Source organism: Perca fluviatilis, chromosome 14, assembly GCF_010015445.1.
Source record: "Perca fluviatilis chromosome 14, GENO_Pfluv_1.0, whole genome shotgun sequence".
NCBI classification, from domain to species: Eukaryota; Metazoa; Chordata; class Actinopteri; order Perciformes; family Percidae; genus Perca; species Perca fluviatilis.
In genome coordinates this window covers 7,139,594-7,165,612 of record NC_053125.1, presented here as the reverse complement: position 1 = coordinate 7,165,612, position 26,019 = coordinate 7,139,594, and the positions used below count along the sequence as shown (strand labels likewise).

Genomic DNA, 26,019 nt, shown 5'->3' with positions numbered 1-26,019 from the left:
GCTTTTAATAGCTAGAATCTAGCTTTAAAGTTCCCCTCCGTGCATACTTTAGGACAAACAATTTGTGCAATCCTGCATTCATGAATTCTCTCTTTAACTTACCTTTGTCTCTCCCTTCTTTTTTCCCCCCTCCAGGCAAGGAAGAGTCGGTAGCCACCTTCAAGGGCAACGAGTTCTTCTGCTACGACCTGTCGCTGACGCCCATCCAGAGCAGCACCGACGAGATCACGCTTTCCTTCCGCACGCTGCAACGCAACGGCCTCATGCTGCACACCGGCAAGTCGGCAGACTACGTGAACCTTTCCCTGAAGAGCGGCGCGGTTTGGCTGGTCATCAACCTGGGCTCGGGGGCATTTGAGGCCCTGGTGGAGCCCGTCAACGGCAAGTTCAACGACAACGCCTGGCATGACGTGCGCGTCACCCGCAACCTGCGCCAGGTAAACACTGCCCGTGTAATCCAGGGCCACCGCAGCCGGAGTGGTGCCTCTGTCTGCCACCCACCCTATCTCTGCTGCTTTATTTGACTCTCCATCTTTCCATCTTTTCTCTCTGCACACGGAGCAAACAGGGAGGGTTCGTGCCATCTTCCTTGTCTCCTCTCCTGTTTCTTGCTACCCACCTTAATAAAAGTTTCTCCTTTTTCTAGGTTGACGTTGAACAGAAGGCTGGTACTTCACGTTTTTTTGTCCTCATATTTATCTCTAAAATGACCAAAGATCCATCTCACCATCATATTCAAAGGCAAAATGTGAAAATACAACACAATCAAAGTGAAAATTAGACTTGAATCCCTTATCATAGTGAAATATAATTAAATATACATCATAATGTGATCAAAGACAACTATGCACATTTAAGGTGTTACCACGTACATTGTTTTGTTGTTATTAACAAGCAAGTGAAGAAAGTGCTCTACCCAGTATGTATGCACATAATGTACTCGGCTACACAAATGGAATGCACCCTAATTTATCAAAGGTGACAATGCTCTTAAACCCTTTCTGAACAAATTACCCAACATATCGTTACAAACCTTTAATCGTAGCTAATGGAAAACAAAAGAGCCCCAGCAACCTGAATGTCTCTGTGTGAATCAACTAGTCCATTGTTTCAATCTACTTTTTTTTTTTTTCCATACACACACATGCACAGCAAAGCCCTAAGTGCATGTACACACAGGACACCCTCTGAATACTTGACTATCTGGATGCACCAGGCCATCAATTGGCAGTTGCAGTAGCCAGCACTGGGATACAATCAATTTCACTTGGGTAATTGTAATGAATGGCTTGTCAGACCTAATAATGGGCATTGTATGCACCGGGCCAAATGCAAAAGAAGCTTGATGTGAATGCATTAACACAAAGATGGTGCATCACCTTCTTTGTGTGTGCCTGCAAACACATCCCCTGAAAGGGTCAGTAGTATCAAACCGTTGCACTTTGAGACACTGAAAAAGGAAAACCTGGGAGCAAAGTGATTCCTAATGTGAACTAAGTGCTGTTAAATTACAGGGAGAAATGTCCATGCCAACCAAACCAGCAATTTCTGTCATATTGCAATAATACTATTATATATTTCAGTGGGGTTACTTAGACATGGAAATAGTCCAAGACTTGTGGAGCTGGTGTTTTAATTAGCACATGCTGTACTTGCTGTAGGATAAGGGCAAACAATCACGCACTCACTGACACACACAGGTTCTCAGATGCGGCATCTCAGACACACACACACACACACACACACACACACACACACATACGCCCACACACATACATAGTGGGGATCAAATATGTTATGCTGTAGAGCTATGTGTGATCAGCAGAGTGAGACTAGCTTAATGAGTTTGGGAAGCCAACACGGTTTTTAAAGATTTACAGCATGAGCCAACCCACCTACCACTAACTGCACCATAATGACCATTAGGAAAGTAAGAAACACATCCACGCACACACATACTAACCTTAGACACTAGTTTCTGCCTGTCTGCCTGTCCGTCTACCCATCTATGTGCGGTCTGTCTATCTGTACGGTCATTTACAACAAAATGTCTCGCCATTTTTATCAATTTGGAGTAATGATTGTACTATCTTTACTAAATGATAGATTAGATTAGATAATACTTTATTTATCCCACAATGGGGAAATTCACTTATTACAGCAGCAGTTTTTCCACAATAAAAACAAACCAACAAACAACCGAACAAACAGGCAAACAACAGACAATGAGCAAAAAAAAAAAAAAAAACACTGAATGAATGTAAAGTGGCATTATATAAAAAGTATTTAAGTAAAGTGAGGTGGCCATAGTGCAAAAAAAATACTGTAATGTAAGTAAGTAATTGACGTGAAATTAGATTGAAAAAAGCTGCTCAGGGACCCAACAGTGTCATGTAGGGGGTGAGAGGTGTTGTCCATGATGGATGTCAGTTTGGCTAACATCCTTCTCTCCCCCACCACCTCTATGGAGTCCAGAGGACAGTCCAGGACAGAGCTCGCTCTCCTGATCAGTCTATTGAGTCTGCTCCTGTCTCTGTCCGAGCTGCCTCCTTTCCAGCAGACCACAGCATAATGGATGGCAGAGGCCACCACAGAGTCATAAAAAGTCCTGAGGAGAGTCCTGCACACTCCAAAGGACCTGAGTCTCCTCAGGAGATGGAGGCGACTCTGGCCCTTCTTGTAAAGAGCATGGGTGTTATCCGTCCAGTTCAGATTATTGTTTAGGTGAACACCCAGGAATTTGTAGCTCTTCACTACCTCAATGTTCGATCCCTGAATGCTCACTGGTGTGAAGTGGGATGTTTTCCTCCTAAAGTTGACGATCATCTCCTTCGTCTTGCTGGTGTTAAGCTGAAGCTGGTTGAGCTCACACCAGCTGACAAAGTCCCTGATAACCGTCTTGTATTCCAGATCGTTTCCCTCAGAAACACATCCAACAACGGCTGTGTCATCTGAGAACTTCTGGATGTAGCAGTGGGTGGAGTTGTGAGTGAAGTCCGAGGTGTAGAGGGTGAAAAGGAATGGGGATAGCACCGTACCCTGAGGGGCACCTGTGCTGCAGAGCACCACGTCAGACACACATTGATGATACATATGCAATATGATTAAATATAGTTTTGCACAGTAGTGGCTATAAAGTGGCTTGTTGAAGTATATAACTTAACTAGAATTTAAACTTTAAAACAGGTGGGGAGAAGTCTGAAGTAATCTAACCCTCCATTCCAACTTAAATCACTTGATTCAGAATGACCGTTACATGTAAACAAGTGTTGCTTACTTGAAACGAGCAGTGGCATCTAGTAGTGTTAGGCTAATCTCACTTTCTACTTGATATTGACACAAAAACAGATATTGAAGGCCTGTACTCAGTCCATCCCTTGACCCAGAACTAACCACCCACACAGTGGTGTCCAGGCGATCTCCCTTACCTCACATAACCGCTGGAATCCCCAGTGGATCATTGTAATTGACATAACAGGCAGCCTAAGTGTTAAAGAGCTCTCTAGGTTTACACCGGACAATCCCCCCACTGAGAGACAAGGACAGAGGTATCAATTTCATTGACCACCTCTGACCCCCGTGTTTACTCCCAGCCTGATACTCTGATACGATGATCAATGAGCACTTGCATGCTTCCAGGTCTCGTAGAGCACACATGTATCTACATAGCCACACGCATGTCAGAGGAACGCTGTAGGAAAACATCCTCACATCTATGAGGATCTTTTTTTTTTTTTTTTTACTTAGTCCATAAAATACATGACTATTAGTCTTTTTCAGGTTTTATATATTAATGAATTGATAGAATCAGAATCTGGTGTATTGTTGTTACATACAAGGGATTTGCTTTTTTTGTATTGGCAACATAACATACACATAGTAAGAGAAAATCTAAATGAAGACAAAAGCAAGTATTGCAAGAATCAAGAAAAATGACAATAGAAATATTAAATAATACACCGAAATATATTTTTACAATATACCTGAATTAAAATGAACGAGCTTAGTTGGATAAAAAAAGGAACACAAACGTGCTTGTTAGCTATTATTTAGTGGCACCAATTGAGACCTATGCTACAGATCAGAACAATAATAATCCATAGCACTCAAGATTAGATAACACTGATCACTTTGATCATTGGCTGGTGCACAGAAAAAAAAAATCATGAATAAAAATATTACAAATGTATATAGTACTGAGGATTTCTAAATATAGGTCAAATATTAATGATAATCTAAAAAAAAGGAAAAGAAGAAAAAAAATGTGATTTGTTCTTTAACAGGATGTTCTCTACAGCTGCACATAGTGTCCATAACAGCAGCAAGGCACGGTGCGAGTTGTGCTTCATAACAGAGGTAAATCATTATTAAACTGAAGTACAATTCCATTAGTCTTGATATAGGACAAGGTAACAGGAACACCTCACAATGTAATGCTCTGCAGTACAAAAATGTTACAAACTATGCCTTTAATATATGGCCAGAGTTTAATTTACAATTACAAGGTAGTTTGACAAAAACGGACCAATATAAACGGAGCCAAGACTGAATGCAGGGCTGCTAATTTGAATTACAATGTATTTTGCTTACTATTTTGTCCACACCCTGTGTACAGTATAATTTCTAAATATATTCACATCACTCAACAGATGAGGAAATATTGAATGAATTAAAGGATGAATGCACACCACATGCTTACTTCACCCACAATCTATCAATATTTTTTGTCTAGACACTCAAAGCATGCAAACATGTCCTTTTCCCACCCTTTTGTATTAAATGGCATCTTTTTTCAGATGATGTGTGGCCATGCATATGGTCAAACCATCACCATGTACTTCTTGTCCCACCTACCACGTTTAGTGTAGTTTAGAAGCTCTAAATATTGTTAATTACATCATCTCATTTTTAAAGCTCCATTGTGTAATGTTTTGAGTTGATTCTTAGCAAAAACCACTCTGTTCTTTCACAAATATGTGCTCATTCATGTGTAATTACTTCCAACAACTAATCAAAGTATTCTCGTTAGCATAGAATCTTCCATTCAGAATACATAGGAGCGAGTCACTCAAATTTAAAATACGTTAGCCAAAGAGGGACATACCTCCGCCTTTCGTGCTTTAACACTCAGTGGCACCGTGACGAATGCCAGGGAGGGGGAGAGGTTAAAGGAGTCGCCAAGGAAGTTAAAAAGAGAATTAAAGCGACAACGCGACAGGCAACAAGACCAAAGTTAATATTGGAGTGGCTTTTCCAAGATGGAAAGAGCTCATAAGGAGCACAAATTTTAAAAGTGACGCCAAAGTTGCCTGCTTTCTTCTCAAAAGATAATTCTGCCAATTTGTGTAAATTCAAAGTTTTATAGTTGCTTGGCTAACTATAGCATGGTTGTGCATAACGCTAGAACGTCGTCTAGGATACTTTTCCTCGCGTCAGTGATGAAAAAGGATTGTCTACCTTGTAACATACATAAACGTAATCATATGTGTCGTGATTTCCCTGGCCGACAACTCGCGTCATGTGCAGTTGTAACACAGACTAGCTACAGCTAGAACAGCTGCGTGTAAACGATGGAGATACTAAGAGCTAATTTCGGTTTCATTGACATTGTTCATACTGCTCAGAGAAATATATTAAAAACACAAACCTCCGTTGCTTCTCTCCTACGCTGTAAACATTGCCTTACACTATTAATGTCGTGCAATATACAGAATAACGTTAGCACTGATACTTTACCAACATTAGCTTGCATATGTTTGGGAACCTGATAGCTGATGTTAGCAATGAAATGGTACCAAAATAACATCAAACTATTATTACACTGGAAGGAACTCTCACGGACGAAGTCGTACTTCTTGGAATAATACGGCCACCGTAGGAGTTACAATGCGCTCGGAATGGGAGGGGGTTAGAAAGTAATATTAATTTGGTTGTCATATACAATTTCACCGCTAGATGGGAGAAATTCTTACACAATGTGGCTTTAAATACAACTGCTAATGTAAACAGCCAACCCACAAAAACACGCCAGTGTTGTTTTCCACTACTCTTCCCCTTGGAGCTGACATTATATGTTGATTTAAAATAGCCTGCAGTCTACAAGACAAGTGTAGGATTCCAGCTCAGGTTATCGTACAGTCCCAGTGTTCTCCAAAGTCTCATCCAATCTCTGTCTGTTGCTCTTAATGGGTCTTGCAACGTCATGCATATCTAGCGCTGCATCAGTAGGCTCCAAAATAAGTAAAGCCTATGAGCGCTCACAAGCCAGTCTTTTCCTTTCCCCCTCTGTACGTGTATGTGTATATGTTCCGTCTTTCTCCACAAAACCTTTGAATTTGTCAGCTTTGTGCCGGATAAAATGAAGCAGACAGAATTAGGTGAGGTGATAGGGACTCTCTGCCAAGAGAGAGGAGAGAAGGGGGAGGCGTGGGGAGAAATGCTCCATGCCAAGCAAATGGATCACAGATTCAGAGCTCCCCTTGGTGGCATCTGGCAGTACTGCGGGTGTGTGTGTGGAAAGTGGTGTGTGTTTGAGTTGGGCTAATCCCTGTAAATACAGTTGACAGACAGGCAAGGACACTTGCCTCGACCTCTCATCACTGCATGGCTCTACCCACAAAGCACAGCCATCCCCGCCCGTTCTACCCCATCCAATGCACATATCGGTTAGCATAAGCAGGGATCCCTCCCTCCCCTCCCCTCCTCCCTCCCTCCCTCCCTCCCTCTGCTCTGCCTGACATGACAATCTACCATCATGGACTTCTTGTATTCATGGTGACCAGCACACTGCAGAAAGAAGAAGGGCAAAGAAAAAGATGGAAACCCTCCTGTCCGAGTGTCTTGGGAAATGATAGATATACTCCATACTGTACACTGCACCAAAATAGAAATCATTGTGAAAATAGGTCAGATATTAAGTGTGCAATGGCACTCTAGTCAGCATAAATCTAGCAGTTAAAGCCCTTCATGCACAATGCATAGTTTAAATAAAAAGGGCTCATTCTCTACTGTACCCTGTGCTCTGTGAGTATTTATTTTCTGACCTTTTTTTAAATGCCACATTTTTTCCGGGAGGGCTGCAGATACATGAACTCATCCTCACACTGCTGTATTCCTTTGCATGGGTAACTCTTGACTTCGACAACTGTAAAAACCGGCCACAATTCCTCGGACAGCAACTAAAACCACTGGCGCCTGTGCTATTATATTCCTACCCATTACTGACATTGCTGTAACTCAAAGTCAATCAATGTGTGTGTGTGTGTGTGTGTGTGTGTGTGTGTGTGTGTGTGTGTGTGTGTGTGTGTGTGTGTGTGTGTGTTGCAGAGTAGTAGCGGAGAAAGTGCAGAGCAGGTAGAGGCTGATGGTCTGACTCTTGATAAATGTCTGGTGGTTAATGTATTGCCTTTAAACATTATATTCAGGTTATTATATCAGAAGTGAGAATGAGACGGGGTCATTGAATGAAAGACGTGACCGCAGTCAGCAGCAGATTTATTTTCAGCTTTCTCTCCTGGCACATATTTGGGATTTAAATAGCCTTAAAAGGTTCAACCAGCAAACAGAGCAGTACCGAATACAGCAAAGCAACTGTCCTGTGTCTGCGACATGGTCTGCAACCTAATTTACGACTTAGTTATGATGAGGAGTTACTGCTGTTTTTAATATTCCTCCAGCCTGGCCCATATCAAGACCACGTAGTATGATTAGTTGCATGATTAAATCCTGTTGATGCAGATCTGTTATGAGGATACAAAAGCAGTAAGCAAGAATGTTTCTTTAGACATGGTAAATGGTGAAGCCATTGTAAAATTCCAGTCATCGTGTATACATGCAAGTAGACAATGCTGTTGGGAGCAGAGTGACATTAATTGGTGAAAATCTGTTCTCAGCAGACATGAATGACTACTCCATAATGTAGTAAAACGGGAAATAACCACCTGCAATGCAAAACAGGGTGATATTTCACCCTGCTGCTCTGTTGTCGACTAGTGTAGCTTTTGTGATGGTATTTGTGCGACCTCTATGAAATTGTTAACGGTTTGTTGATATAATAGCATTGCAATGGCGGGACAAATGATGGATACCAAGCATCTGATTTACTGGAAAGATAGGAAAACAGGAACTTATCCTAATGTATTCTTGGAGGGTTAGGGTTAGCTAACTTCCCATGTAGACGATCACTGGAACAATCCGAACGGCCTCACACAACAACGGCCCTTCTGCACACTTAACAGGCACTTGTGTCCCACAGGACACCGCAGGCAGTCAGGGGAAACATGAGACACACACTGGCAGGGGAAGGAAGTGTGCGCTTGTATGTCTGTATTTTTGTCTGTTCATGAGAAGAAGAGAGAGCGAGAGGATGAGTGTGTGCCCAATAGAGAGTGGGAAATGAAGCGCAGTGCAGCTGAAGGAATAGAGCAGTGGGAGGATCGGGGGAGCACTGGAAGAAAGACAGCAGTTGGTTCCCTTCTAAGAAAAGAAAAAAAAGAACAGCTTTCTTTTATTTCCCAAATGTGACTTTACAACCAGAATATTCAACATACACTGTGTCACAGAACTGGGCCAGTAGCTTAGCAAGCATTTAGATAGACAACTCAATAGCTCCCTTTTTTTTTGCTATCACATTTCTCCTTTTGTGTCACGGTCACCCTTTCCTCCCTTTTTACTCTCTTCTACAGTATCATCTGCCCTTCTCTTGTATTTGGCGGTCCCTCTTTTTTTTGTCTCCCTTGATGTTCTTTAAGTCCCCCCACCCAGTCACATCTCTTTTCCATATAATTGATCCGTGGATGCAGTTATTGGTTTATTGAATGGATCAAACAGACTTGTTCATGCTCTATTAGTGCTAAATGCACAGCCCTGAGGTTCGGCCTCTGGCCCAGAGTTTAGTTGAAGGAGCTTTGATCTGCATCAGGATCGAGTTCAGCAAAGGCCATGTTGAGAATTATAATCGTTCGTTACGCATAGGAAGTGACCGCTATGAACTACTGAGGTATTGGGGTTTTTGAGAAAGTGGATTTCTTTCTACACAGCCTTAAAAATTTATAGAGAAATGCATATATGAACTAAAATGTTAATTTTGCATACCTCTAAAGATTAACACACCATTTTCCAAGAGAAGAAATATATAAATAGATTAAATGTTGATCATAGTCAATAATAGAGACTAGAACTTACCACACACAAACTTTAAAGGCAGCAAGACAACATAAGATGAATTCCAATAATGCAGACATAGTGATTCAGTTGGGCACCAACGCACAAACACGCCCCATCAAATTCTAAATGTCTTCTATGCTCCATGCATGTCTTCCATACATGATAGAAATTGCTGCTGGCTAACTGAATGCATTCATATTCAACACACGGCACTGTTCTCATGCTGCGCCTGCATACACCCTCTCAACTACTATATTGGTTGTTATATATATATATATATATAAATATATATATATAGAAACAGACCAAGAAGTAGCGGGATGGAAAACCTTTGATAAAAAAGAGACTTTCCAGCCAAAAAAATAGTGTGATTTGATAATGAAACGCTGCCACAGCTCACTTGTGCCATGACTGCGAAATGAATCAGGGAGACTCATTGTCATTTATTAGTGCTGTAAGATCTTCCACATGCGGTCTGATCTTCTAAAAGTGTTATTCCTTTTGAATTCCAAATGTACTGTCTTATATTAAATCCTTCATTCATCATTCAGCCACTGATATCTTGTAATCCCTGTTACTAAGACATCACCACATGTAAGAATCATGTTTTAAGTGGCAGGTCATGTTGAGGAAACAATCACATTCAGAATGAGTCAACCCTCCCCCTTCAATCAAAACAAGATGCCTAGACGCTCCCCACCTCTTTGTTGTTTTTTCTGTCTTCTCCTCTGTCACTCGCCTAGATTTGTCATCCATTTCTGTAAGGCATGATCCTGCAATTACCCCCCCCCCCACACACACACACACACACACACACACACACACACACACACACACACACACACACACACACACACACACACACACACTTCCTCCTTTGTCAGTCCATCCATCCTCTCCCTCCCCTCTCATCCAACGTTCCTCCAAGAGGCAGCCAGAATTCCTAAGAGAGAACCAATCAATTCCTCCCCCGCTCCTCTTCCCCTCCCCTTTCTCTCTCATTTTGTCTCTCTCGTCCATTCTTTCCAGCAACTTGTCACTAAGCAACAGTGTCTGCTATGCTGTTGGGTAGTGAAGCGTCCCTGGCTGCAGTACTCCAGTAGTTGCATTAACCCTTTTCAATTCCTCAAGTTAAACGTCTAAATGTCATTGATACAAGTCTGAAAAGTCCAGATTTACTAGGTAGCATTATTAGCCCTCATGCCTGACCGGCTGTGTACCCAGGGACAAGAAGAAGAAAAAAAAAAGATCCAAGCAAAAAAATTGGGTTAAACTACTAAGCGGAAATAACAAATTAACTCATTAAGCCAGATATTTTACTCTGCAATTCTGGGCTTACATGTTGTGGCCACACCACACATACACCTTGTGGATTAGCTCCAACTATTCACATGTTAGCGTCTCAATAATGTCAGCGTAATGCGTTCAGCATAATGACAGATTTAACCTGTTGTGGCCAAATAAAAAATGGCATTAACAGCGCTCAGCTTTGCAAACACGCAAACGCAACGCACTTGTATGGTTGCTATAGGAATTGCTATTGAACGCAGGCAGAGGTAGTAGATATGTTTGATGTACATAATGACATGCTAACACCCCTGTAATCCTTTCTCAGTTTACCGCGAGTGACATTTTAAGTAATCCTGATGTGCTCCAGCCGAGAGGAGGCATCGTGTGGATGGGCTTTATTATTCTTTTCCTGTGCTTTCCCCATACTGATCAGAGGTCAGCCCCTCAAGCACAGCTTGGGCCTGTACATTGCCCAAAACTACAAACCCTTCAGCCTGGTCATTTGATACCAACACTGAGAGGTTCTGTGCATTTGAGGGGGAGAAAAAAACAAACTAATTTGCATCACATTTCCACCGCATTAGCATATACCGCCTGTATTCCCACACTCACTCACTCATCAGCATCATTTGCCGCTACCTGCTCCAGCACTTTCATGTTTATTCATCCCTCTGTCTCGTAGAACTATATTCAGATAACAAATCTCTGCGCCATTAGCACATTCAAACAGGTAATAACGTGCTAGTGAGACAGGAACAGGTAAAAGAGATTACAGGAGGCAACAGACCACAATTCTAGGCATCCTTAGCTAAATTGGAAGAGTCTTGTCCTTTGTACTCTTTAGCCTGGCTGTAAAATTTCTTTTCATCAGGTGTGTTCACAAGTACATACAAGCTATAAACAAATAAGAAGAGCTAGCTGGAGCTAATCACTAAAACATGCATATTTACATTTAGCTATGTGTTCACACCTGGATCCAATTTTATTATCAAGAGATCAGAATGAAAGTTAACTATACACTTAACAGCGCTGATATAAATAGGCTGTTCAGCTTTGTTTCCCAATGTCTTATGAATTCCTCAATCACAGTGCCTAGTAGACATGTGAGCATTGAGCTAAGCCAGGCTAAGTGCATCCACAAAGTAGTCCAATGCAATGTCACATTGGTGATTTCTACGGCCAAAGTGCAATGAAATCCACTCAAGAATTCAAGGTACATCATTAAAAAGCAGTTAGCCAATGCAATAGCAAATTAATTCACTGTAGCGTCGTGTATTACTAATCAATACTGTAACATGAAATAGCATCAACAGTTGTACTTGTGGGTTGCCATTGAACTCATCCTGATGGAATGTAAAGAGAAAGAAGGGACAAGCAGGGAGTCAGAGATGGAAAAATAGAGGAGGCACAGCAGAAAAGGAGAGAGAATTGAGACCATCTGCATCACAATGCACAATATGTTCTACTGCAATTTCCATGCACACACTCCCCCCCCCACCAACACACACACACTGTTTGTTTGCAGACTTCTCTGTGCTGTAATTGCTGTGACATTTATATTTGCACCTGAAGTCTGTCTGCCAGTTTCCATTACTTGGAGCCAGATTTGGAGAGAAGCGAAGTAGAGTGAATGGCGGCTGATTGGAATGAACGCGAAACCAAATGTACCTGAAAGAGCTATTCTGAATCGAAGCCCAGTTCCCCTCCATATGACAGGGTCACTCACAGAGTGTTGCAGATGGAACGCCTAGTACACCACGCAAAGCATAAATACCCAGCAAGGCACATAGATGTGTAGAATATGGATGCTCAAACGTACAGTATACAACCAACACACATTATCGCTTGTACTCGCACAGGTAATTTCATGTGTCTCTAATAATTAATTCAGACTGTGAAGTTTCCGCTTGATGACAAATAGCACCCATTCTCCAACCTATAATACTATACCACAATATGAGTTTCATCACTTATTTTCAAAGGCCCACATTAATAGGAGAACGGTCATCAGTTTCAGACCGTACTACATTACAATGATAAATCTTTCTGGACTGGGAAACTTGGCTCGACTGCACTATCCATTTGTCATTAAATATTTATTCAGCTTATTGGCTGGTGGCCGCAGCAACGTCCACCGTGACAAGTGTGTAAGAGATCAGCAACTAAACCAAAACACCACCAAACATCTGTGCCAACTGTGGCTGGCATCCCGCAGGTCTTCGGCACAGGTTAAAGGAGTCATGTCGACTGTTCCATCTCTCTGCGAAATGTGCAGCTACGAAACACTGATAGTGGAAAACAATGTGAGCAGCATTAGCACTAGCTCATCCCCCCATGTTTTTGCTACCCCATCGCCTAGTATTTAATACATAAAGATTTCTTACCCCAGGGATCCCTGTGAGACAGATGCAACACACAGTTGTATGCCTGGGCCTGTGGTTGTTTACATGACTGGGAGCGTCATCCTCCATCAGCAAACATCAGCATTCACAGCCTTCGTTTTCCCACATGGGTCAATTACAGAGAGGGCGATGTGCTGCCACAGCAGGGGCTCCAGGCATGCTGGGTTTGAGGCAAAGTTGAAACAAGTACGGTACACGAGAAAGGAAATTTTCTGTAAGACGAGTGAAATTACTAGTTTGTCTATTTTTGGTACTTTTGCATCCCTGCTCTCCTTTATGCACGAGAGTTGTTTATCTCCAAAATCCCTAGTCAGATGTATCGTTTGGTACTCTTGAGTTGTTGTGTTTCCTCTAGTCCGTTCTGTTTACTGTTTGATTGCAAAAATAGAACAAAACTTAAATTTTCTGCACAGTTAATCTTGACAATAAAGCAGCAGTTCAGCAGTATTTATAGTCCTCAAGCAGTAAAAAGTCTGACTTTGTATAATAGATATGACTCTAGATGACACATTACTTTCAATGGCTTAGTTTGCGACATGTCATTCTAGTGTGGAAATTTGTTCATTTAGCACTTTCTGCGTCTGACCCAGGTTTAAAGTGCTCATATTATGCTCATTTCCAGGTTCATAATTGTATTTAGAGGTTGTACCAGAATAGGTTTACATGGTTTATTTAAAAAAATAAAAAACATATTTTTTGTTGTACTGCACATTGCTGCAGCTCCTCTTTTCACCCTGTGTGTTGAGCTCTCTGTTTTAGCTACAGAGTGAGGCATCTCACTTCTGTTCCATCTTTGTATCGGGAAAAACCCAAACGATACCCAACCCTATATATAACACAATAAAGGAAAGGGAAAAGCGGCAAAAGCATAATATGAGCACTTTAACCCCCTATGTAGAGTCTCTTTAATGGAATGGTTGGGTAACTATGGTGCGGATGAACATACAATAAATAGTTATTATATTCAACTACCCACTACTCTTAATCAAGAAACTTCTTGTGCATAGGCCAGCAAACCTGCATATGCATGTACAACTTACTCACAGAACAGTTCACTCTTACAAGATTCTGCAGACCCCATGGGTACAGAACTCCATATGCAATCTCTTCCTTTCATTTCCACCACCCATCTTTCTACATGCTGCCATCACTTTATTGTGTAATTTCCAAGATTATCAGCAATTTTTGAAGGAGACATTTTTCACAACCTTTGCAGGGCTGTTGTGTCAAAGATCTAATAGAGCGAGAAGTTCAAAACCCAGATGTCAAATGCCTGTAAGGGATCTAAAACTAAACTTCAAAATTCTGCACCTAATAATATCTAATTTCTTTCCCCCTGCTGTAACACAGACTATCTTTTTTTTTTCTCGAGTGTAGAAAAGCTCACAATCATTGTCACCTTTTGTGAGGGCATTTGTCTAACTTAATGAACCAGCGTCAAGTTCTCTGTCATTAGAGCTTCATATCTATCAGATCCGCGCTCTTCACTGTGTCAGCTGTTGTTTTTCTTAACTCAACACTGTGTACATACAAATTTCTATCCACAATTGAATCTTATTCACCTAATTAATGGATTAAGAGGAGTCATTAGACAAAGTGGGTATCTGGTGACAGCACTTTACCCTGACCCCGGTTTAAAGAGTGGGCGTGTATGCAGCTTCCAAATGGCCAGTTAGCCCCATGGGGAGGGCTTTTTGTTATGTTTATGGTTGCCACTTACAGTTAGCTCCCACACAGATGGCACAAACACATGGTATATTCCCTCCCACACACAAACACCCACATTACTGTACCTACTGTACATACTACAGGGACAAACTTGGACATGAAACATTGTGGTGGCCGTTTGAATTTGTATGTATGTATACATCTCAACTACCTGACTTGGATCTTTGTTGTGAATTGTTGTATTAAAACAGCACTGGGCAAGATTATAACTGGATGCAATATGTGATCTGTGTTAGAAGCCTAAGTCACAAATTGAATAGATTGATTGGTGAATAGATTCACCCTTTTTGCCCAAATCCCAGTGTCACATATGGTCACCCACAGCAGCTGACAATTTCAACTTTGGGATCGAGATGTAAGATGTCCTCTAGATGTCCAATCTTCCCTGAGGGGAAACTCAGGGCAGATCTCAGTGATAGATTATTTACCCTCTCGCTGCTGATACAGACAGGGGTTCTGGGCTGACTTAACACCACCACTCAGTAGCCTGGATAGCCATGTAGAAATGGTAGTCAGAGCTAACCAGCCTCGATACTGAATCTCTATACTTAATCACTATTGTCTCTAAGCAATTCAACAGATTCAACAAATTTAGCAGTGGCGCTCCCCACTGGTGACTGAGACCACCTGTCGGATCAGCTGTGATTCACAGCGTGTTACTTGTTAAAAGCATATTAAATGACCATGAGCATCACAGAAACTCAGAAAATCAGAATCCGATTCATCAGTTGTAAATAATAGACTGCTGGGCTACCTTATGTGCAAAGCTAGCAACTGAACCTAGCTTGGACTAGCAACAGACTACACATACTACAGCAAAGTGAAGTTTGGTCATATTCTCAGAACTGTCACCTTTTCCATCAGCTGTCCTGCCATAGCAGTGACATGGCGTTGGAAAGACAATGCACAGGCTATAAGAATACAATTTGCCACACGGTTCCTTGCTTTTTGATCCATATATTTCCATTTCATGTTGTAGTTTGCATGCTTTTCTCTCCCCAGGGACCACAAGCATTAATGATCTTTATTGTGGATATGGCTTGAATGACTAAATGGACATTTCTCTCTCTTTCAGGAAGCTGCAGATACCAGTACTCTCAATGAAATCCCTCTGTCTTTCTCTCGTCCCTTCTCTATGCTTTTCTCTCATGCTCAGTGAAAGTATGCTAAACGATTTCTGTTTCCCTAAATGCCCCCGATGATTTCACATCACTGAACATGTAGTTTTTTTTAACACAATTGTCCATTTTTACAATGCAATAATACATTTTTGGTTTTCTCTTGCATATATCACATTAGCCCCTTATGACTACTTGGCGACATTTTGCTAAGAGATTAGCGCACGTTCAAGTCATCAAGACATGATTGGCCTTGCCCAGTATCGCCAGCCAAGCCCGCTGACCAGATTACCCCTCGGAGTGAATATTTACACTGATGTACTTCTCCCTCATCCCCTTTCCCCGCTAAAAACAAGCATCCCCATCAAAACTACCCAAATCCCCCCTGTGGAAGTTGATTTGCTAACTCTTGTCTCTCTTACTAACAACAAGCTTCAGAATTCTTCCAATTTGATTCTTTTCATTGGTGACTTTTCTTTTCCCTTACCTTTTATGATTTCAACGACTAACACTGTGTCACTCACGGAATGTGAACCATCTGTTGTTTTCTCTACTTAACTTGCGACTTACATACTAACAAATGTATTGTTATCCTTTTATTCCTTTAGTTTTATTTTCTTTTGTAGATGACCCTTTTAAAACAAGCTAGTTATACAGTTGCTTTCTTTATTTCTTTATTTGGATGTCTTACTATACAAACAATAGGAAATATATTTTCTTTTACATTTCTATTTCAATATTAGGTTATTTTTCAGTTATAGAAAGGAAAAGGTGCTTTTCACAAAAGGCGATTTTTTTTTTAAATTTTTTTTTTTCTCTTTTTTTCGCTGCCACTTTTTTGGGGTTGAGGTGTGTTTTCTTGAGTTTAAGGTTTGTCATTATTTTTTTTTTCTTTCTCCTCCCCCTGTTTTCTCCTGAAGCACGCAGGCATTGGACACGCTATGGTAAACAAACTGCATTATATGGTAGATATCATTCTAATTGTCTTATACTTTGGTTTGCCCTGGGTTTCCCGTTACCTCTTTCTATTCTGTTTGCTTTACTGAAAGTACAATCCGCCATCAATTCCAAGGTAGCTGAAAAACTCCACCTCTCTGTTTTTCTTTTAGCCCTCTCTATATATATGTTATTGCTTTTTATTGCCATCCAGTTCCCCACCCCCCCCTTCCTAAAAAAGAATTGGCGTGTTTATCCAAAGAGGTCTGCCCAAAAAGATCTAGAAATAACATCAATTTTAGACTTTAAGATTTTATTTGTTTTGCTGTTTATTTTCTGCCCCTTATTATTTGTTATTTTTCTTTTACTTCGAACACAATCCGTATGAAGAAATAAAGAATCATAATGCAAGATATTTTCTAGAAAAGTATTAAAAGTTACCTTTACTTTTTTTTTTTTGGTTAATCCCTGTTTCCTCCTGATTTCTTTTCTTAGAAGAACCCTATGAAGTGAGCGTACACAGCAGACTTCTCAAGCACACAAATAGCCGATTGGAGCAACTCCAGTGAGAGGAAGTAAAATCAAATGCAAAAAAAAAGCTGTTTGTTCATTAATTTACCCAACTTGAGAGAAATTGCACCAATGAGAGAATCGTCCTATGTATCCTCAGTTGGACCTGTTCAGCCTGTTACGGAGCGACCGGTGATCCTGGCTTTCCATCCTGTGGTTTATGGAGTCGTGAAGAGTATTTACACCTCTTGATTTAGTGGCCAGAGCCCTCACTGTAAAGTAGACCTCAAATGAGGGTTTGATCCCATTAGTGGCCCCAAGGCTGATTTATGATCGAGATGGGGCTGTTCCCAGACCCGCATCCGAACACACTCTGGCTCTTCCGCACACATGTACACACTTAATAAAGCGCTTGTGGCATTAGTCCCCTGACCCCCGGTGCAGAAAATCAGCCCAAGAGTACTGACGAAAGCTCATAATTGAAAAATAAAATGGCAAATTGCACCTTTTATTAAGCTGCAAACTGTGGGGGGAGTTTGCCAAAATGAGGCTCCGATATTTATGCTCCTAAACTGAAGACTCTCTGACTTTGACCTTATTTTAGTAGGTGTTATCAGTCTTACTTGCTTTCACTGGACTTTTGAATCAATAACAGCAGCTGTCTGGCCATTGATGCAGACCATAAAGGAATCTGCCTGGGAAAATCTGAACTGTGTGCGATCGATCCCTCATTAACACTAACACTAACTTATATTGCTTATACTTTACTGGCCTCACTCCTTGCATGAAGAGACGTGAAACCCCCTAACTAATCTTTTATATTTTTAATTTTTTTGTGTTTTTTTATATACAGATTGCATTGAGTATATATGTATATGTATATATCATGGCTAACATATATACATACATATATCAATTGTCCTAATATAATCAATACGGCCATGAAACATGTTAGCCACACCCTCTTGCTGTTTTTATTTATTTGATATTTTATCTTTTTATTTATATTTTTTATTTCTATAAGTTTAACTTCAAAATCAACTTACTAAAATGAATAATGACCTCACATCTTATCTTGCTGAAACAAAACAAAAAAAGGGAAAAGAGAAAAGAGGGGAGACAGACTTTCATTTTCTGGGTGAATAGAGGATTGATGCCCCAAGGAATGAATCGGCCCAATCCATCATAGCAAGAAAACTGTTATGAGCCACTGTATCCAGTAGTGACTCACTCAGTTTTGGCTCAAATTTGACAAAAGTGATGAAGCAATTTTAAGCTCACTTCCCGAAAATTCCGTGGTGAAATTGTAGTGGAGGCATAATGAGGACTGCAATCATGTCTGGAGAGCAGATGTGTCTGTGTCCAATAGCGCGGAGGACAGGGATAGTAATGATGTCCCACCGTTGGAATACTGATTGCTCTATTCACCAATACAAGGAGGTCCTCTCTCCCCTCTCAGTTTTCCCCATTCTTTAAAAAACCCTCTCATTTCCGTTGATTTCATCTGTGATTGCTGACAATGGTCCCATCCTTTCCCACTTCCACCCCAAAACTGACAGTATCCAGTGGTTGTATCCCTGCACCCTGTTTGCATGTTTCGGCTAGACCATCTTCCCATCAGCATACTCACAGTGTGTAAGTGCTGCTCTAGCCCAGCACGTGTCAGTCTGTTGTACACGTGTCTAGATGTGTCTTTTTTTTTTTTTTTTCTGTTGCATTTTCGTCTCAACCTCAACATTGAAAGCTCTCTTCCTTTCCCCATTTGTCTGGTGTCGTGGTGCCCTGCAATTACATTTACTCCCCCTACTACTTTCCCATTTTGCTGCATCTTGCCAGATGGTGTATTTGTTTATTTATTTAATAGTTTGTCTGTTTGTGTTGTGTCTGATGGAATTCTGCCCCCCCCCCCCATCCTCATTGTTCCTGTCATCTTCCCGTTTAAGTGCATGGCTTGTGTGTCACCCTGTTAGCTTGGATGGATTCATTTTGTTTCCTCTTAACCAAAACAAACCCTCGCACATGAAATAACTCATTCAGTCCAATTTTGGACCTGGTTTGAGCAATCAAATTTCAGAGGACTTTTAAAGAATCCTCACCTTCTTATCACTTTGACTAAATTTACAAAAACGGTGTTACTAATCTACTGTTCGAATCAAACCTTTGTTGTAACTGTACTAACAACCATTTTTGTGTCTGACTTTCCCTTACTTACAAAAGTACTAACCGATTTTGTTCACCCTCCAACCCTTTTAACTCTTTTCGGCACACAACTAAAATCCCCCCCCCTCCCCCCCTCCCCCCTCCCACACACCTTTCTCTCCCCCATCCCCTTGACAACTGTTGCCAAAACAGCACTCGCCCCAAGCCTCCCAACCCTCCCTCCATTTACTAACCGAGATATGTAGCATAGTTCTAACTACATATTCCATAATTATTGTTGAAAGACAGATTCTCCTCCTACAATAAACTACTCCCGGCTTAATACACGTTGACAAGCTGCCAGACACCTACCGAAGTCCACCGCCACCACCTTTTTTATCTTGAACATCCTTCCTTCCTGCTGGTCTGGATTTGACCTGAGAGGAAGGAGGGGGGGGGGCAGTGTGTGTGATCTATGTGTGTGTGATCTATCATGATACGTCACTTGTGTTAGCCTTCAACTGTATAATGTAATACATTATATTAACTCTGAAATATCACCCGTTGTTTCTCCCTGCAAAAGATCAAATGTAGTGCCAACAAAGGGTAAGTGATACATTTTCAAGGTAAGCTCGCTGCCTCCTCTCTGCACGGATTATTATGTTTAATAAATGAAGGCACCGATAGGTGTCTGTACTTGTTCCGACTGTGCAATTAAGACATTGCTGACAAAGAAATCCCTGCTGAAAGTAAAGGCTGGATGCTCCAAATCATGAAAGCTTTTGGGAGCTAAGGTAGAACATGACCGGTGTTCCTGAATAGAAGACATGTGCACAGTGAGAGTGAGTCACACAAAGCTATTTTTATTTTATTTCATGTGTCGAAGGCCTGACATGATTTAGCTTCAGACAACTCAAAAGGCTTTTAAATTGGGGATAGGAACTCATAAGCTTCAAGACATGCTTTGATTCTTTTTGTCAGCCCCTCGATGCCATCTGGTGATCTCATTCATTCTGATGCACTTCTTTATGGAATAAGTAGCTGCTGTGCTTGTTTCACCTTCTGCTCACTCTTCCTCATATCTTTTTTTATTTTTATTTTACCCTAGTCGGCAACCAAGTGGCTCCCAGAATTTTGAAAATGTAAGCTCGCTGGAATAAAACACAGTAGTGGTGTATACAGCATCCGGTTAGTCAGATCATGTCAGGTATAGCGTTATTGAGTTTTTATGTGCGATAGAAGTGCGGTCAGTGTAATCCCAATTGGAATCGTGTTGACCTTTTGTTTACTTGATGAGAGGGGGATCTACGTGTTGGAGCGTTCAGTTGCCAGCAGCCTGCAGTCATGGAGCCAGATATGGTCAATGAGCCAGTAACACGCTCAGCAGGACTCCACAAGGAGAACCGTTATATTTTACCATACACTAGACTACATGTGGAGCCCCATCACAAAAGCTTTGATATTCTGTGGGTAGTTGGTGGTTTATGAGGAACAAGCACAACAAGACAAATTGAATAGAGGGGAGATTGACATCATAACATCATAACATAAACTACCCCCCACAGAATGTGGATGGGTAAAATGCTGTCCATTATTTTGGATTCAGAGCATCCTTCACAGTATATTCCTCCTGTAAACCGCTCCAGTCTGTGTTTTCTGTCATATCTGGGGCACACAGTTCAGCCAGCTCTGTTTGGTTTCTGTTTGTACTGGGCTGAAGAAGTATTTGAAGAGCAGCTGGGTAGACACCAAAGGATCCACAGAAGCAGCTTTGTCTGTTATGTACTGTATGTGTCTTTGTTTAGATAGTCCTACGTTTGTGGTGGTGTGTTAGTTGTTTGTCTTCAGTATTTGTCAAAGAAAGAGCCAGGTCAGATTCTTTTTGAGTTTTTGTCAGTTTTGTTAACTTTAAAAAGTCTAAAAATATATCCAGTCGAATGAAGTTCTCACTGGAAAGAAAAAGAGTAGAGAAGGATGCAAGACGTGTTAATTAGCCAGTTATTTTTATTGTTTTTATCAGGGATTGCTCTCAGATTATCACACCAGGCTACATATGTTTTCTAGAAGGAAACTGTGATCACACAATTACAAGAAAATTATCTTCATGCATGCGCTCAGGTTTCTAAAAGACATTTAATTCCCAGCAAAATAAATCGCTGTTTTCATACAGTAAATGATGGAGTAAGCCACCATTTTATGTTAGAACAAGCAATCGCAGTCTCTCTGATAGAATATTTTTCTCTTTCATTTAAATAATCACTGTCTGCATTTTGCAGCAAATGTATTGAGATAGGAATGCATTGGGATTTTCTTTCAACTGTATGGCTTTTAGGCCAGGAGTGGCAGGGTATTTCCACCAGCAACCTTTGATATCATCACTCTTTCCCTCCTCTGGCCAGTGATGCAAGTGCTTGTAATGCTACTCAGTGGGATGAGTGTGCAGTCTAGCTGAAGCAAAGACTAGGTAGGTCTCGTGAATAATTACAAAGTCACCTCAGAGAAAACACTTGAATATTTGTTTTGCTTTTGTTAATTCTCGACTAATGATGCACATGCTTATTTTGGATCTTTGACATATTGTCTCTTGTGTTGTTTTTTTTAATTGCTGCTTACGTCCATACGTTATATGATTGCCAAAGGGATTTTTCTTTGTGATACACTGCATACATTTGAAAGCTTTTAGTGGTGGAAGCTGAGTGCTTTATAGGTGTCTGGCAGCTAGCCAATGTTAGTCCCTTATGTCCTCAATAGGCACATCCATTCCTGAAGATGTACCATCAACAACCCTCCACAAAGTATTCTCCCAAATCCCAAAGAGCCTAGTTTGGCCTTAAAAGATGTTCTTCAGCATAGAAATTTTACAGGTTATATGTCTACCCTTTGACTCTCCATCCTATCTCATTTCGGGAAGAGGTCATGCCAGGGGTAGATGGCTTTGGCCAAAGTCCGTAGAAACGTTTCAAATGCCATACGTCACAAGACTTCTGCCCCCCCCCCCCACCCTTTGTTTCAGCTCCTTAGCCACCTGTAAGGTCTCTCGTCACTGTAGGATAAGTGAAATTGCCTCGCTGAAAGCCTCATCCGAGATCTTCAACGATGACCCCAACACACCAGCACCGCCAACCGCAGATTCCTCATGCCAATACGATCGCTCTTTATCTCCAAGTAGTAACAGCAGACATAAAAATGAGTTGCCCTGTTAAGAAGGGAAGTACGGCAAAACAAAGAAAAAGAACGAAAAAAAGAGAAGACGGGCACTTAGCTGGGGTGACTGATCTGTTGAGTGCAGTTGCTAAGGTTCCCTTTCAGCCTTCTGCTTTTGAATGTTTGCTGCTCTTTATATTGAGTCAAAGTTTCTTTTTGAATAAATGGTATTTTTGCAGATTGAAATCAGAACCACACTTACGGAGATTAGTGTCTCGAGATCCAATGTGCAGAATGAAGTACTGCCAAATGTTATTGTAGATGACCAAAATGTGAAGTTGGACCTCGGATGAAATGAAGGAAGCTTTGTGCTTTGTTGCATCACTTCTGAGTGTGCAAAGGTTATGAAAAACAGCTGGTTGTGTACACGGCTCCCTGCAGTCCTGTATTTAAGCCGTGTGCATTTATGCAGAATAACAGCTGTTGAATCAGAGAAATGAGTACTTCTCTTTCGGCCAGGCCAGCGCTGTTAGGATAATTAGACCATAAACTGGTCGCTAACTGCAAAACTCCCTGACGAATCAGCCTCATGTGGTAGATGTCTGTGTAGCAACATAGCTAATGCAGCCATGATATAACACAATTAGCCAAATTATACTAATTAGCTTTTTTCATCAAGTACTGCCATGTGCTGCTTTGTATTGAGTATAGTAAGACAACTTCTGGAAGAATTGAGTGGAGGAAAGTCCTTATGCACATTTCAGATGCATTCTAATTTCAATTGGGCAGAATCTCATGTCATTTTATTCACTCTTCATTGAACTGACGAGGTCTGGTGTTAAATTTCAAACTGTTGCTTCACCTCATCTTGTAAGGTCTTGGGTTACATCAATGCAAGAGGCTTCCCCACATTTGCTGTTGTAATTTAGGTTTAAACTACTTGTGATCAAACTAGTCATGTTCAGTAATACAAGGACACTCCGACTTCATTTTACAGACATCAAAATACCATTTGAGCTAAAACTGAAAATCTCACAGAGAAGCCTACATTTTTTTTATGTTTATGCATCTGTTTTTTTTTTTTATTATTAAAATGTTTGGAATTTTTTATGTTGTTATGCACAATCCACACTATTTTATACCATCCGCTTGTGGCTTTGTGTTTGATTCCACCCGGCACTTTCATTTCGGTTTGCGATCAAACGTGCGGCACAGAAAGTGTGTCACCTTGCACAAAAGACAAGACTTGAGGCAGTTGAATATTCAACAGGGATTTTTTTTTTTTTAATGGTAGTTCCTGAGTGAAGATTGACAGCAAAAATGCATTGCAGAATATCTATGCTAATCACAGAGAAAGCCCAGTTGATATTTTAAATATAGCGTTACCTGTAAGATCATGTTGTCGTACTCGCTGCTATATCGACTTTTACATGTCATTTAAGGAGCACTTAATCCAGTTTAGGATACATTTGAAGCCTACTTTGGCCATCACTCCAGGAGGAAGTAATTACACAGCGCGGTTATATTGGTTTTCTCTTAGCAACTGCACTCTACAGTGAAAGCCCCCAGTCCGAGTGGCACCAAAAGCAACCAACCAAGCGATATTTAGGGGGCAACACCACCTATCGCCGGTGTTTAATCCACTTTCTTCCTTGTTTTTCCTCCTCATTCCTCTTAATTTCTCTCCACTCTCATCATTCTCTACTTCTACCTATCCCTGCTCTATTTCTCTCTCTCCCTCTATCTCTCTGTCTGTCTCTTTTGGGCCATGCCTATGCCAGGTGACCATCTCAGTGGATGGTATATTGACCACCACTGGTTACACCCAGGAAGATTACACCATGTTGGGTTCAGATGACTTCTTCTACATTGGAGGGAGCCCGAACACCGCCGACCTGCCCGGATCACCAGTCAGCAACAACTTCATGGGCTGCCTTAAAGATGTGAGTGTCTCTGTGTGATTGTGCAGTCTGTGAATATATGCTGTATGTAGCCGATCAAACATGCTACCCTACCACACTTCTTTGCACTGTATCTCCCTGACTTTGGTGTTTTGAAAGGTTAGTTTGGATTCACCAATGTCGCACAATAAGACAAACTAACCGATGGAGGCAGTGGTAGACAATCAACTCCTGTGTTCTGTTTGGTAAAATTACTGTTTTTGTCAATGGAGTCTGGTGGTTTTGCAAAGAGCAAAGATGGATATAATGGCTTCAGTTCCCCGTCAGAAAGGGCTATCTGATAACGAGGTAAAGTGGTAATATATTCCAAATATAGCGTACACTTAAACTGATATTGATTTTTTTGGTGGGCTTTTTTTAAGGTGGCTAAAATGATTTTGCTGTACATTGCTTAGCTCCCGTGCCGGTACTGCTGCCTGCTTCTCCAAACTGTGTGTGGGCCGACCGACATCTACTGTAATTAATACACTGACTATGGATAAGTAGCTCATGAAACCCCACTTCAAAATATCCAAATTATCGTTAAGATCAGTTAGATGGTGTCTCAAAACTATTGCTAAATTTTTTTGTTTTGTTTAAAACAAAATGGCAGTGAAAAAGAAATCATACATGCGTCACAAAGTTGCAGTGAGAACACACATGTTTGAATGTGCTACAGACTCATCCTCACACATACTCCCACAAACACATTTGTGTTAACTCCTCCAGCTATACTGTATACAATAGATCCCAAATGTTAGAACAGGAGGTGTCAGACTTACAGTATCCTGTTTTTTTTCCTCTCCTCTTAACCACACTGCCGACCAAACACAGCCACGGGCATTGCACACACCACAGCGGGATGATAGAAAATCACAAACGGAGATTTAAATAGCCATGCGTGCGTACACACACTTATACGCAGCCATGTATGCAGTAGTCACGGATGGATGTCTAGAGGACAGTTGCACTATAAAAACTTAATTCCTTCAACTTTTTAGTTTCACCATGGCTTTAATTCACAGCTTAACAAGCTGTCAAGAGGACCAATCACAGCTTAAAGTATTATGCCCTTGTAAATGTAATGACTTGTATAGAGGCGACGCAACATGGCGCCATCGCATTTCCTCATAAAACCACGCTGATTGAATAAGTAATTACTTTTGCCATCACTTTTAATGGATCACACAGTAATCGCCCTATCTCTAACTTAATTATCCCTGTACAATTACATTTTCATTATTTGGGTTGCTATCAGAAGGATCCCTAGTGGGTCTTAAACCTCCCAAGGCGTTTAACTATCCTCTCTCATCAAGACAAGGCTGGATTTACAGTCAATGTACAGACAGTGCACGAGGAAGGGGAGGGGGGGTGGGGGTGTGTGAACGGTAGAAAAACGAACAAAAAGAGGTAAAAGTGGAGTGGCAATGTGAGCCAAGTGCTGGGAATGGAAAGTCAGAGCAGATGGTTGGAGAGCAGAGCATTGGGGACTCTGTTGATTAGACTGAATGATCTCCCAGTGATCTCTCAATAAGGGTAGATGCTAGATTGGATCCACCAGACGTGTCCCCGTCAAAGGACGTGCCTCATGGCCCGCCTTGTCTTTTTCTGCCTACGATTGGCTTACCCTGGTATTCTTCCACTTAC

At 41.2% G+C, this 26,019-nt stretch overlaps 1 protein-coding gene across 8 annotated transcripts in view; it reads left to right on the top strand.

Moving 5' to 3' along the window:
• nrxn2b (neurexin 2b) overlaps nucleotides 1-26,019 on the top strand; it is a 669,808-nt gene that overhangs the window by 229,466 nt on the left and 414,323 nt on the right. For 5 of the 8 annotated variants that reach the window (XM_039821636.1, XM_039821633.1, XM_039821635.1 and 2 more), the window contains 3 exons: nucleotides 136-437; nucleotides 16,624-16,647; nucleotides 24,214-24,375. In XM_039821636.1, the coding sequence (XP_039677570.1) occupies nucleotides 136-437; nucleotides 16,624-16,647; nucleotides 24,214-24,375 (488 nt within the window). The remainder of the gene's footprint in view (nucleotides 1-135; nucleotides 438-16,623; nucleotides 16,648-24,213; nucleotides 24,376-26,019) is intronic. The other 3 variants (XM_039821634.1, XM_039821632.1, XM_039821630.1) reach the window with 1 other exon arrangement.